This window comes from Rhinatrema bivittatum, chromosome 8 (assembly GCF_901001135.1).
Source record: "Rhinatrema bivittatum chromosome 8, aRhiBiv1.1, whole genome shotgun sequence".
Lineage (NCBI taxonomy): Eukaryota > Metazoa > Chordata > Amphibia > Gymnophiona > Rhinatrematidae > Rhinatrema > Rhinatrema bivittatum.
In genome coordinates this window covers 146,175,797-146,190,033 of record NC_042622.1, presented here as the reverse complement: position 1 = coordinate 146,190,033, position 14,237 = coordinate 146,175,797, and the positions used below count along the sequence as shown (strand labels likewise).

General features: G+C 44.0%; 1 protein-coding gene across 1 annotated transcript in view; it reads left to right on the top strand.

Moving 5' to 3' along the window:
* ATG2A (autophagy related 2A) overlaps nt 1–14,237 on the top strand; it is a 291,079-nt gene that overhangs the window by 96,188 nt on the left and 180,654 nt on the right. The window contains exons 7-8 of the mRNA XM_029611010.1: nt 3,467–3,563; nt 5,851–6,012. Coding sequence (XP_029466870.1) covers nt 3,467–3,563; nt 5,851–6,012 — 259 coding nt within the window. The remainder of the gene's footprint in view (nt 1–3,466; nt 3,564–5,850; nt 6,013–14,237) is intronic.

Here is a 14,237-nt window from a genome sequence, read left to right as displayed (position 1 = left end):
TTCTCCAGTTGTCCCCTTCCGTATTGGTGTGTGTGTTTCTCTCATGGCAAGCACAACAGGTTGTGTGCCACAGGACTGACTGACTGAGGACTGCATTCCTGTTCGAAACTAAGGGGAGTAGACACCAGGAGGGTAGTATCAGGAATCTTCTTCTTCCTCAGAAGAGGAATATGTCTTTCGACCCCTTCTGGGTTACAAATCTCCTTTGTGGGGAAATCCCTGGGGCTCTGTCCTTGGCAGGTTTGTGCTGAACCAGAACCTTGATTCTTTGAATCGGTGCATCTTCTTGTAGGCCAGGGCTGGGGTATGGCAGCGGCGGTCATCTGTCCGTTTTTTGCTGGGGCCCCTTTCGTTGATTACCATGCCAGTGGCAGATTAGTCGTATGTGAACCTCTGCGATTGCGTTTCAACTCTCAACTGGAGAGTTGACAGGTTTTTGGGATCAGGAGGCCCCAGTTCCCATTGCTTTTCTGTCCCTTCAGGAAGGATGGATTTGACTGGGTTCCAGGGCAACTTTTATGGGTTCCCCTCTGGACACCTGGTTGTCCACCCCTGCAAGGGGTGTCCCTTGTTCTCCATTTCCAGGAGAAGGCATGTTGCTGCTTCTGACTGGTGGTCGCTCTCGGTTCTTTGTGGGATCCAAGAGCCAGTCGAGCAGTAGCGCTTTCCTTAGGTCGTCCTAAGGCACAGCAGGTCTATTTTGCAAGGGAGTCTTTCCAGAGCATCTCCCTGGTGAAGATTAGGGGTTTCTCCCATCCAGGAATCACCTTTGACATACCTGCTGAGCTCAATGAGCATTTGATAAGGACCATTATTGCCAGTCATTCTCAGCTGTGGGACCCTACCTCAGTGAGGAGGACTCTAATCCATCTAATCGGCGAGTATGCCTTTCAGCCTATCGCCATATCCATGGCTGAGAGAGTTGGGGGACAAGGGACCCCGCAACAGAGGTGTGCTGCCTTTTGGTTGCAGTGGCTTGCAAGCTATACTTCCCCAGTTTAAGGATAAAACTGTCTGCGGACAGGGGAGTCCTGGTTCATGCAATGATTGTTCCATTTACTGGACCGCGTGCTTCCTTGGGGGAAGTATATGTAATCATGGCTGAAGTATTAACTATAACAAATTAGGGAGCAAAGCTCTGCACTTCAAACGTACATTAAACAAAGAAAGGAAGTGCAGTGATTTTTTAATGAGTCCCAATGACAACTTTAATGTTGAAAAATTTTTAAACTTTTAATGGCGGCAACTCCATTGCTTCACAGAGACACAGTGTTTAAACAGGGTCCCCCGACACGGACCCGTGTTTCGCCACACGCAGCTGCATCGGGAGGGACGTAATTTTACAGCGGAATTCTTCAACTTCGGCAATGTACATTTATACGTATTCTGGTTGGCAAGGAGACCCAAAAAATCACTGCACTTCCTTTCTTTGTTTGAAGTATTAACTATGCCAGGTTTTAGGCGATCTGTTCCAAGATTGCCCTTGCCCTGCCCTGGTACCCTTAGGGGTAGATTTTAAGACCTGTGTGTGGGCGTACATGTGCGTGCGCTACCCAGCGCGCGCACATGTACGCTCAATTTTATAACTTGCAGGTGTGCGGAAGTTTTAAAATCAGGGTTCAGAACGCGCAAGGGGGTGCACACTAGTGCACCTTGTGTGCACAGACGCCCGCAGGTTTCCCCGTTCCCTTCCCCCTAACCTAACCTTCCCACCCCTTCCCCATACCTTTCCCCCGTAGCCCTACTCTAACTCCCTCCCCACCCCCCCCCCCAAATTTTTATCAAACCTTATTGCGCACGCTGGCACCCTGCCAGCATGCGATCCTCCGACACAGCGGTAAAGCTTTTAAAATCCGGCCCTTAGAGTTTCCAGGCTGGTGAAGAAATCCTGTTGGACAAAGGTTTGCACTTGCGGTACTCCGGCTTCCTGTCTCTTAGAGGAATGTTTCTGGATTTCTTCCTTGTGGAATTCGTTCTGTTTCAGCTGTTCCAAGCAGGTTGAGGGTTCTATCTCGGTGGGTAACTCCCTACTGGAATCGGCAATGAATTATACGCTTGAGGTTCAGTTTTACAACCTAATGACTTGGCAGTCCAGCAATGTGCCTCTTTGTGTTCTTTGCTCCTTCCGACTTCCAGTTGGAATTTCGGGGGGGGAAAGCTAAGGCATTCGTGGTATATCTTAGTTTAGACCTGCAGGGAAAGATACACCACTTTTTCCCTATATTTTCCACAAGCTCTGGCCAATGCTGCTTTTAACTTTTCTCACTTCTCTAGGTTGCTCAGAGTGACTTCCTATTCACCTGAACTATCCTGTAGACAGGATGGAAAGCCCTGCCCTTGACAGGGTGCAGTGTGGGTGAGCTTCAGGCCTAATATATCTCCCTGCTCGGGGGTTTGGGCTAGCGATCCCATTCAGTGATTTCCCTTCATCCCCTGAAATTCTTACTGCTGACCTGCTAGTCAACTGTGTCTGCTTTGGCAAGTAGGATCTGTCACAGACCCTGCCATTGTTGCTGATTATTCTTCCAAGCGCTGCTTGGGTTTCCTGCCCATTATGCTTATTAGCCAAACATGAGCACACTTCTGTAGAGACATTCTGTCCTTTGGAAGTCAGTGGACCGCAGTTTTTCTGAGGAGTTCTCGAGCCCCAGTTGGTTTTTCAGTTATCTTGTAACACCGAAGAAAACTGCGGTCTTTGTCCAAGAGTCCTTCTCTTGTTTACATCTCTAGACATTTTCCTGTATCCAGGAGGTTCTAGACCTGTCATTGTCGGGGTTTACTGATCCAAAACCCTGTTTATAATGTTTTCCATGATGCAGAGTATGTTTCTTGTTGGCACTCGCATTGCGCCTCTGCTACGCATTGGGGTTTTGTGTCTCAGTCTTTTCTATGGTTTTTTCTTTGTAGAGCCCAACCCTTTTCTGCCTAGAACACTATGTGGGTCAGCTGTCTCATAGGCAAGAGGGAAAAGAGGTGGTGTTTTCAACATGGTGTGGTTTCCTGCTTTGTCCTAATTTGACACCTATAGCTTGGGATTCACTCATGTGTGAGGACTACCATCCTGCTTGTCCTCTGAGAAAGCAGAGTTGCTTACCTCTAACAGGTGTTCTGTGAGGACAGCAGGATGTTAGGCCTCACAAAATCCACCCACTGCCCCTGGAAGTTGGTTTCTCCAATTATTAGTTATATAATGGACTGAGGGACTCTGCCTAGGGGGCAGGGTGATGACTGCAGTCGCACATGCTCAGTAGGACATGTTTGAAAGTTCTAGAATCTTTGAGAGAAAAGTTCCAAGCTGGGCTCCATCCAGTGATGTCACCATGTGTGAAAACTAACATCCTGCTGTCCTTGGAGAACACCTGTTACAGGTAAACAACTCTGCTTTCCTGTCATACTTCTGCTTTTTTGGCTCTAGATCTGACCCTTTGGTAGTTTCTAACTTGTGTCCTTCCTCTGACCTTGGCAGCTTGAACTGGATGGGAAAATGGGATCCTTACACTTGTTGCTGTCCCCAGAGCAGGTGGTCTACCTGCAGGATCTGCTCACTGCCCTCAGTATTTCAGGTGAGCTCAAGAGTGGATCCTCTGCTCTTTCTGATTCATCAGAGCATGTCAGAGTGCGCTTTTACTGGGGTCTCAACCAAGTCATCTCTCTCCAGCCTGCCCCAGAAACATTTCTTACAAACAAGAGAGAATACCTGAGTCTTAAACTGCCCTGACGGCCTTGCAGGAAATTCCCACACTCTTTAGCTTGCAGTTAGTAAATTGTGCATTGGCTGTGATGTTAGTGGTACATTAAATAGTTGCAGCCTTGAGTCATGGTTGGACATGAGGGCATTTGAAGAGCAGACATGGGGGAATATATATATATCTATATATATCTATATCTATATCTATATATCTATATATATATATAGAGAGAGAGAGAGAGAGAGAATGACCATAGTAAAGAGAAAACTGTAGCAATATAATAAAAAAAAAAAATACTCTGACAGAAAAGGTATCTAATAGTAAGATTAAAAAAAAAAATCAATAAAGCCAAGACATAAGCTAGTTGAAATATTCTCACTAGCACCACTGCTATAAGTGAGTGAGTTTCACTAGTGGTGCATTTTTTAAAGCAATGAAAATACTGGTTTTGTTCACTCCTTCAGTGTACAGTAAGGAAATATTTTAAGAATCCCACTGTGTAGCATGTTGATCTAGACCAGTTTTTATTGTGAACTTAAGGCATACTTGAGCTTCTGACCTGCAGAAGATGTCTTCCCTAGTCAGGCTCAGCAAATGGGAAAAGCTGGGATGACTCTGGCTGCTAGACAGTAGTAGTCTTAAAATAAGCCCCTGTGGAAGTATTGTTACTACATAAATAGGGAAGGATTCTGGTCCATTGGAAAGGGCGCGTGAGATGTCTCCTACCACACAGGGTGCGGCATTGGCGCTCCATGTTGCTGCTGTAGAAGCAGCAGCTCATATGCAGCCATGTTGTCATAGGGGTCCCTAGCTAGCCGTGTCATCTGAGGGGGACCCCCTGTGGCCAGCCCTACCCCCTGGACTGCTGAGGGCACCAATTGGCCCAGCAGTGAGCCTGATTTTGACCCTTTGCATCATTTCCTTTCTTTCTGTATTTTTCTGTGACCCCTTTGCCAAACTTAGAGAAAGTAAGTCAGAAACACTGGGAAGTATTTTTTTTTTCATAAAAAGGGTGGTGGATATCTGGAATGCCCTCCCACAGTGGGTGATGGAAGCTAAAATAGTAATGGACTTCAAGAATAAGATGATTTACCTATGGTTTGTAATTTTTTGTTTTGTTTAGGAATGTTTTAAAATTTGTAACCCGCCTAGTATTAGAGAGAGGTGGGTTAAAAGCTTTTTAAATAAATAAATTAATTAGTAAGTCAAAGGATAAAACACAAATGAACCTTAGTTGCAAAAAGTGAAGATGATAGAAGAATAGATTAGCATCTGGGTCTGCAAATATAGTATTAACTAGAAATCCTAGTGGAAGCTTGAGCATGCCCATAGCTGGGTCTGTTTGGCAAGCTTTGTGCTCCTTTTATGTACTTGGTCGGGTTGGCATTTGTTTGGGAATTGTCCAGAAAGGCTAAGGTGATTGAAGAGGATGGGTATTCAGCAAACAATCATGCTGGCATTGGTGGCTATTTGCTATATTGTGGTTGACCATGGGAGGGGAGGGCTGCTGTATGCGACATAAAAAGGAACCTTGCATGCACAGCTACTCTAAAACTCACCCTTTTGAGGCTGCTTTTAAAACTTAAGCTTGATTGTTTGCTTTCAGCCTCATTAACCAATTTTAACCATTGTCTTACTATATAAAACTCTTCAAATCTTTTGAACTTTTGTTTGTCTTGATTAGATTGTAAGCTCTACTGAGCAGGGTTGGTCTCTTATGTGCTGTTTGTACAGCACTGTGTACATCGAGTAGCACTATAGCAATTAGTAGCAGTAGTAGTTGGGGGTTAAATACAATAGAAGAAACTGACAAAAACTGTCTTGGAAACATGATGGCTGAAAAAGACCATATGTCTTAACTAATCTGCCCATCCACATCGACTGCTGAGCTCTACAATCCCTACTAATCCTTCATAGATTCCCTGTGCTTGGATAATGAATGATATCTTACAAGCTGTCATGCTGTATGGCAGCTGGGATATATCCTTGGCAGTATGGACAGGAATAATTGAGAAGACTGGATGGACCAATTGGTGTTTTTCTGCTATCATCTACTTTATTACTGTGAGGCATGAATGACCAGAAGGTGAGTTGGTCAGGAAAAGAGGGTGGTCTTGTTCCCATCCAAGTTTAACACAAGTGGCTGGACTTCTCATTATAGACATACGTGGATTGAAGAAGGCACTGAATAAGAGCCGGCCTCTGGACTCTGAGGATCTAAAGCTGATTGAGCAGGACCTGAGCCAGCAGCTGCATACAGGGCCTGACCGGAATCAGCCAGAGGGCTATGACCTGCAGCCTCTAACAGGCATGGAAAATGGAGGTAAGGAGTAGGTCCACTTCTATAAATCATAGTACAAATAAATTGAATCTAGGGATTTCAGTTGATGCAGTGTGTGTTAACTTGGTGATAGTGGCTTGGGAAACAGCTGGAAGGAATAAGGAGACACTCTGGCTGTTTCCTTTATGTGCAATTTATTTACAGTGAAAGAAAGTCAACAAACAAATGCAGCTCACTTTAAGTTCAGATAGCACACAGACATCGCACATAGCAGGTCTTTGAATAGTATGGGTTCCTGTCTGCTCCGTGGGGCTTCCCTTAGCCCTTCTAGGCTCTGAGTTCTTGTACACTGGTGAGAGGCTCCTCTTTTCACTCAGGATTCCTTGCAGGTCTGGATCTTAAGGATGACGGCAAGACAGCTATGCCTGGTTCCTTAATGGCGTCTGAAGGAGTTTCCTATAGACTCCCTCACATAGTACAACTGCGGTCACAAGGTGGAGGAGCTCTGTCGGGGTCAACTTAATATCGGCATATACAGTATATTGCTGTGTCAGATTAAATCTTGGCTTCTGTTAAAACTTTTCTCAATGAGGTTTATACTTGGAAATTTTGTGTTCATAAAATGAGGAGGTGAAGATATACAATATCTGCTAAAACTTTGCAAGCAGCATCAGACGAGCAAGATATTTCTGAAGCTGAAAAAACACTGATAGATTTCAAGAACATGATTAAAGAAATCTCTAAAAATGGGTGGTTTTAAAAGAAACTAAATAAGTTGCAATCTTCATTGGATGAGATCTATGAAGGGTTTGAAAGAGACACAGCCATCTGATTTGATTTTGATCATCAAGATGCAGTTCAGAAGATTGTGCCAGAGCAGTTTTGCGATTCAACTTGCTGCTTTGAAAAAAGAAAATACCTCATTAATGGACAGAAAATTGAGGATGGTGTAACAACTTGTGTTATTGGCCTTCTTGCAAATGTGAAGGATAGTGATCTGATTTAGTTGGTACTTGTCTGGCGTCCAGAAAATCTAAGGCTATTACAGTAGACTACAGCTGGTGAAAGTGATCAACCAGGACCTGTGATTGTGAGCATACTTAATTATGCAGGCAGGATAAAGCTGATGTTGGCATAAAAAAAAAAAGGATCAGAGGACCATAATTGTAACATTGTTGTTTAATATCTATTAGAATGTGCCTGAGAACTGTATGTTGGCTTCTTATGTGTTCAGAGCTGCATCACAAAGGAGTTAAATTTGCCCTGCTGTTTCCTGCTAAGCTCAAAATATTTTGTGATGGGAAACAACTTGCTAAATACAAAAGATCAAATAGACAGATTCATGGAGAAATTACACAACGGATAATTGTCTTCCATGCTGAAGGTGGTGTTAACCTGCAAGATCAAGTGTGTGGAAGAAATATATGCTATAATTGCTATGGTTGCTATTGGTATATCCTGAAAATGAGGTATGCCGGTTTGCCAGTGGAATATTATTGGACTGTGATGCTGCAGCTGGTGCAACATAGGTAGCTGGTGAACAATTAACTCCATTCTGTGATCAGTGACGCAGCTTAAGATCTACATGGTTTCATGGTTTGACAGCCTTCTTTTGTATATTTTCTTTGGAAATGCAATCATTTTTTGGAGATAATGCCTTGCAATGGAGATGACCAAATGTTGAGAGTGTTGGCATCCTCCATTATTTTATTTTTGTATATGGTGCTGAAATAAAGCCAAGCTTCCCCCCCCCCCCCCCAATATGGAGACTGAGTTGAGACCTTTTTTTGTAAGATCTGTTAGGGTGTATCTTCTGGATTAGGCAAGAAAGAAGAAAGGAAGAAAATATATAGTCCTTTGGAGTATTTTGTTTCTATGTCTTTGTGATGCCTTTGGACTATTCTGTTGTATGAATCTGGTATGGGATGAATGGATGTGGTTATGTATGGTTTTCTGAAGCACTATTGAAATTATTAAAAAAAAAAAAAAAAGTGGTTGAGTTCAATGTGTTAAAGCTATGCATCTAGTAGGAAATATATTAGTTTGGAGATATCTAGGCTGGAGAATATCTTATCTTGAAGTAAAATGGTTAATCTGCTGTATGCAAGCAAGATTTAAGTCTGTCTATATGGTAATGGCTGAAGTAAAAGTGTTTTGTTTTTTCAAAGATGGAATTCTCTCTCCCATTAAGAAAAAGAAATTATTTACCATGTCTTAAAAAAAAAAAAAAAAAAAGCCCAATGCCAAATTGCGTTTTTACAAGAAATGCATTTAACTAGTGAAGAACATAAAAAGTTTAAATGGCGTTAGCTGTATGCAATCTTCTCCAAGGACAAGCAGGATGGTAGTCCTCGCACATGGGTGACATCATCAGATGAAGCCCTGACGCAGAAAACTTATGTCAAAGTTTCTAGAACTTTGATTACGTACTTTGAACATGCTCAGCATGCCCTATACCTTGCGTCCACATGGGGGACCCTCTCCAGTCTCTCTTTTCTGATAAGCTGTAAGCCTCATGGTATGAGTGAGCTCACTTTGCCTATTTTTGTCCTTGTGGAAAACTTTGGTTTTTCTTGCTTTTTTTGCGCTTTTTTTCCTCCTCGTTCCGTTACCAGGTCCTTCTCGGTGCCCTCCCATAGTGTTTTCTGGTCAGGATTTTCGGTGATTCGGGTAAGTTTCCTTTCACGGTCGATTCACTGTGACTGGTTCGTCGGTGCCACTCTCCATTGCCGCCCTACCACCATTGCCTTCGGTTTGTGCCCCTTTTGTTTCACCCATCATGGCCACGTCCGGTTTTCATCGATACCCGAACATCCACATGAGATATGTGTCCTCTGCCTGGGGGCATCACATGACTTCCAGGATTGCTGCTTATGTGCCCAGATGACCTTGAAGGGATGACTACTTTGTCTCAACAAAATGGAGCAGCTCTTCAGGTCGAAGAAGTCCCAGCCATTGGCATCAAAGGATCAAGGAGCTGCACTGATGCCCTATTCCAACGGTCCCGCCATTGGCGCCAGAGACCAATCATCATTGATCTCCTCCAGGCTAAGGACGTCTGGTTCCTCTTTATCAGCCTTGGCACTGAGGAAGGACCAGGCCAAGCATTGAGGAAAGACAGAGAAGCATTGACACTGGTTCCCATTGATGCACGGTGCCGGGCGTGGGATACACCGGATTTTGTCACAATGCCCCTGAAGTGACCCCGGGGCTAGGAGTACCAATCCTCCATTGGTGCCGGGGGACTGTGATGGTCTCCACTGATCTTGAAACCAGTCACCAATCCACCTTGAAGGTCCGAAGAGGATCTGGCAACTCCTACTTCCTCCCAGTCAGTTTTGGCATTGGTGATGCTCGAGGAGGAGCTGGAGTGCAGAGTCCAGCTAGCGGTGGACTGGGTGCTGCAGGGCTTTGGTTCTGTGCTGCCCATCCTCATATTGCTTCTGGAGAAGCTCAATGTGTCCATCGGTACGTTACTGATCCAGCTGGCACCGGCTTCCAGGACAGCATTGGTGCCCGGTGGGGCACTGAGACCTCCCCCTGCTGATATGGTGGTTATCATTTCCAAGGAGGAGGAAGCTCGACTCAGGCTGGCACAAATGCTGAGGCCTGCCACCCTCTGTCCAGATCTACTGGTGCCTGCACCTCTGGACGAAGGCCGGGCACCTAGGGACCCATCCCCTATGGCTTACAGTGAAGATGATGACCCCAGTTGGTGACTCTTCAAAGTCCTTTGATGAAGGCTTCGAGACTCTCCCTTTAGAACCTTCTCCTCTAGAGGAGCAAAGGAAGTCTCCGCCTAAGGACTTAATCTTTGAAGGTTTTGTGAGGGTGATGGCGGAAGCCATCCCATTTGTTATTGACTGAGGAGGATGCCAGGTACAAAATGCTTGAAATCCTCCAGTTCGTGGAGCCTCCTAAGGAGATCGTAGTGGTCCTGGTACACGAGTTTTTTAAGGAGTTGCTGCTGAAGATATGGGAACACCCTCTCATAGTGCCTCCCGTTTAATAAGAAGACAGACGGGGTCTACCTCATTCAGAAGGCTGCTGGATTTGATAAGCGCTAACCGCCTCTGGGGGAGCCCGGACGTAGATCTCTTCGCGTCCCCCTGCAACAGGAAGATGCCTCTGTTCTACTCCCTGTACAGGTCAGATGGCAAACCAGCCTCGGATGCCCTCGCTTGTCATTGGGGTTGAGGGTCTTCTGTATGCGTATCCTCCAATTCCCTTAGTGACGAAGACTCTTGAAGCTTCGTGAGGTCAGAGGGACTATGATCCTAATTGGACAAGACGGGTCTGTTTTCCACTCCTACAGGAGTTGTTCATCCAGAAATCGATCAATCTGAGGACTGCCCCAGATCTCATAACAAAAGATCAAGGCAGACTGTGGCATCCTAACATCTAGGCCCTGTTGCTCACAGCCTGGATGTTGAGAGGTTAATCCTGCAGCCGCTTGACCTTTCCTAGTGGCTTCTAGAAAGCCTTCCACTAGAAAGTCCTTTGGACTGAAGTGGAAGAGGTTTTCCATGACGTGTGAGCAGAAGGCCCTAGATCCTTTCTCCTGCCCCACACAAAAACTGCTCGACTACCTCCTACACCTTTCGGCAGCTGGCTTAAAGACCAGCTCCATCAGAGTTCATCTCAGTGCAGTTGGCGCACACCACTGTACAGCCTATAATTGTACACTTCAAACAGGGCTTACATCAATTAAAGTGTCCCCTAAGGCCTCCCGCTGTGTCTTGGGGCCTCAAAGTGATGTTAGCTCAGCTGATGAAAGCTCCTTTTGAGCCACTGTGCACCTGTGACCTGAAGTATCTGACCTGGAAGGTCATATTTTTGGGGCAGTCACTTCAGCTCACAGGGTCAGTGAGCTCCAGGCCTTAGTTACTTGTCCACCTTATACTAAATTTTATCATGATGATGGGGTGGTTTTGCGTACACACCCTAAGTTCCTGCCTATGGTGGTGATGGATTTCCATCTTAACCAGTCAATCGTCCTGCCAATATTCTTTCCCTGGCCCCATTCACACCAAGGCGAACAAGTACTTCACAGTTTGAACTGCAAGCGAGCCTTAGTCTTCTATCTGGAGTGGACAGAAGCCCATAAACAGTCTACCCAATTTTTTTCTTTTGACAAGAATAGGTTGGGCATTGCCATTGCCAAACAGACACTATCCAATTGGCTAGCTGATTGCATCTCCTTCTGTTATGCCTAGGCAGGCCTGGATCTTGGGGATCATTGTGTCAGAGCTATGGCAGTGGTTCACTTGCAAGCAGTTCCCATAGAGAAGATCTGCAAGGCTGCGACATGGAGTTATCTCCATTTATATCTCATTATTGTCTGGATAGGGATGGCCAATGTGACAGTAGGTTCTGCCAGTCTATCCTTTGGAACCTGTTTGATGTGTAGATCCCAACTCTCCCACCTAGGGCCAGTTGTTTGGTTAAGGCTGTCTCCCCCTCTGTTACCAACAGCACCAGTGATGGTGTGCTCATTGGCACCTGGTTTAGGTGTCTCTTGGTCTCCTTTTGTGTGAGGATGAGCAGCTTTTAGCTAGGGATTCACCCATGTGTGAGGACTACCAACCTGCGTGTCCTCTGAGAAAGCAGAGTTGTTTACCTGTAACAGGTGTTCTCCGAGGACAGCAGGATGTTAGTCTTCATGAAACTCACCCACCCTCCATGGAGTTGGGTTTCTCCTATTTATTTTAATTAGAATTCCTTGTTACAAGACTGGAGAGGGACCCCGCATGGATGTATGATAAAGGGCCTGCTGGGCATGCTCAGAGTGCCTAGTCAAAGTTTCTAGAAATTTGACATAGAGCCAGGCACAGAAAACTTATCTGTTGATGTTACACATGTGTGAGGACTAACATCCTGCTGTTCAAGGAGAACACCTGTTAAAGGTAAGCAACTCTGCTATACGTGGCTTCGATGGAGGGACCACCTACTTAATGGTTCTTTTTGATATGATTGACTATAAAATCCTCTTTGCAAGGCTGCATGCTTTCGGTTTATCTGGCATAGTACTTGATTTATTTCTTATCTGTCTAACCGTTCCCAGCAGATTAGAATGGACAACATAGTATCCAATTGGAATCCATTGACCACAGGAGTCCCTCAAATTTCCCCCTTTTTGGCTGCCCTTTTTAATATTAATCTTTCCCCTCCTGTAAAATATTTGTATGCCTCTGCATAATCTATAAAGTTTATGCCGATGACATACAGTTTTTTTTTTGTTCCCTATGATTCGTCATGGACGTATACTTTTGATTTCGCATTTTTATGTTTAAGAACAGTAAAGAAGTGGTTGATAGTTTCACACCAAATTGATATTAAATGTCCCGAAAACAGAACTGATTATTTTGAGTAGTAGCCAGTTATCCATAACTCTACCAGCTTTTGAATTCAATGGTCACAGGATCCCTGTTGCACAGAACAGTATGGAATTTGGGTATAATTCTTGATATCACATTCATTTCTCTCAGATAAAATCAGTTGTTAAATCATCATTCTATAAATTACATCTGCTTTTGGCTTTTAAAGCCCCTTTTGGAAGCACAAGATTTTAGAACTGTTCTTCAAGATCCGGTACAGACTGGGCAGGACTTTTGTAATTCACTCTCTACTGGTTTACCAGTAAGTACCATCCAAGCTTTACAAATAGTCCAGAATGCCGTAGCCAGCATCTTGACAGGTGCATGAATGCGCAACATTACCCCAGTTCTCACCTTAGAGAGGCTATATAATATCAGAAAAAGTTTATTTTATCAGAAAGTTGTTGGGGCTTTTAAGAATTTTTGATCCCATAATAAACTTATGGGTCACTTGCTTAGAAGTGCTAAACTAAGGGGCCGATGCAAAAATTTTGCGGAAAGCGGATGCTGACTTTTCAGCGCCCCCTTTCTTAGTGCACGCATAGCGCCCACAAGGCAAATTAGGGGGTCGCGCGGCGGCTGCCGGTTATGAAGAGTTTACCGGCGTCTGTCTTCATAACTCGGCGGTCTGCTGAGGTGTTTTTTTTTTTTAATTGAAGAACCGAAAAGCAGTTTTTTCTGCTTCTCTGTACTTCTGCGTGCACTCAATTATTAACGCCTGCTCTAAGCAGGCGTTAATAGCTGAGCAATAAATGTGCATATGAGACGCACATTTATCTTTTTGCATGCAGAGTGAATGAGTAATCGGCTCATTCACATGCATTTGCACGTGATGAGCGCTAAATCATTCACTCTGCGTCGGACTCGCATTAAATAGGCACTAATCCCCTATTGCATTAGGGATGGATTAGCGCCTATTTAACCCACGTCCGACAGCAGGTTAAACAGTGTGCTCGTGTTGCATCGGCCCCCTAAGACCTTATATAACAAGCCTGAAAGATAAGGGACTGACTGTGACACTGAGTATCGACTTTTTTAAATTTTATTTTATATATTTTTTTTTAAAGAATACTACAGTAAATTATGGTATGCTGGTTAAATTGATGTTTTTTGAGGATCTACATCTACCTCAGCTGACTGCATTACATATATAGCAGTTGAATGCTCTCATCTCTAAAATGGAAATTGATACGGTTAAGAATATGAAATTAGGAAAAGCACCCAGAATTGCTGTTTTAGGGTCAGAATTTTATAAGATATTGTGGTCTGAAATTATAGATTCGCTACAACAAATGTATACTTTTTAAATAAATCAAAATTTAATCAAGCTTTAAGCTCAGTATTTTCCCAAAAAAGGTAAAATGTGTCTCTCTCCATAGTCATATTGACCAGTTTCCTTGCTTAATGTCTATTCAAATTTTAGATGTTATGGCTAGAAGGTTAAGTTTGATTGTCCCATTTTTAATGGCATCAGACTAAACAAGATTTGTGAGAGGAAGACATAGAGTGAGAAATGTGTGCATGCTAATAGATGCATTGTGGTAAAAGCATTTTCAGAATCGGGAAGGAATGACTGGTAGCCTTTGATAATGTTCAGTAGAAATATATGTTCTAAGTGCTGGGGAAATATGGTTTCAGGGTTCATTTCTGTACTGGTTGCAGCTGTTATATTCTTACTGTCAGGCAAGAATGATACTGAATGGTTACATTTCTTCTCTAATTTGCATGAGCAAAAGATTTGCATGTTTGCCGATATGCTCCTTTTATTCAGGAAATCCCCAAGATTCATTGGCATTGACTTTACAACTATTTGAAGTTTTTGGGAGTTTTGCTGGTCTTAAAATTAATTAGAAAATCTGAAGTTATGCCACCTGTAATGTCTACTCAGTT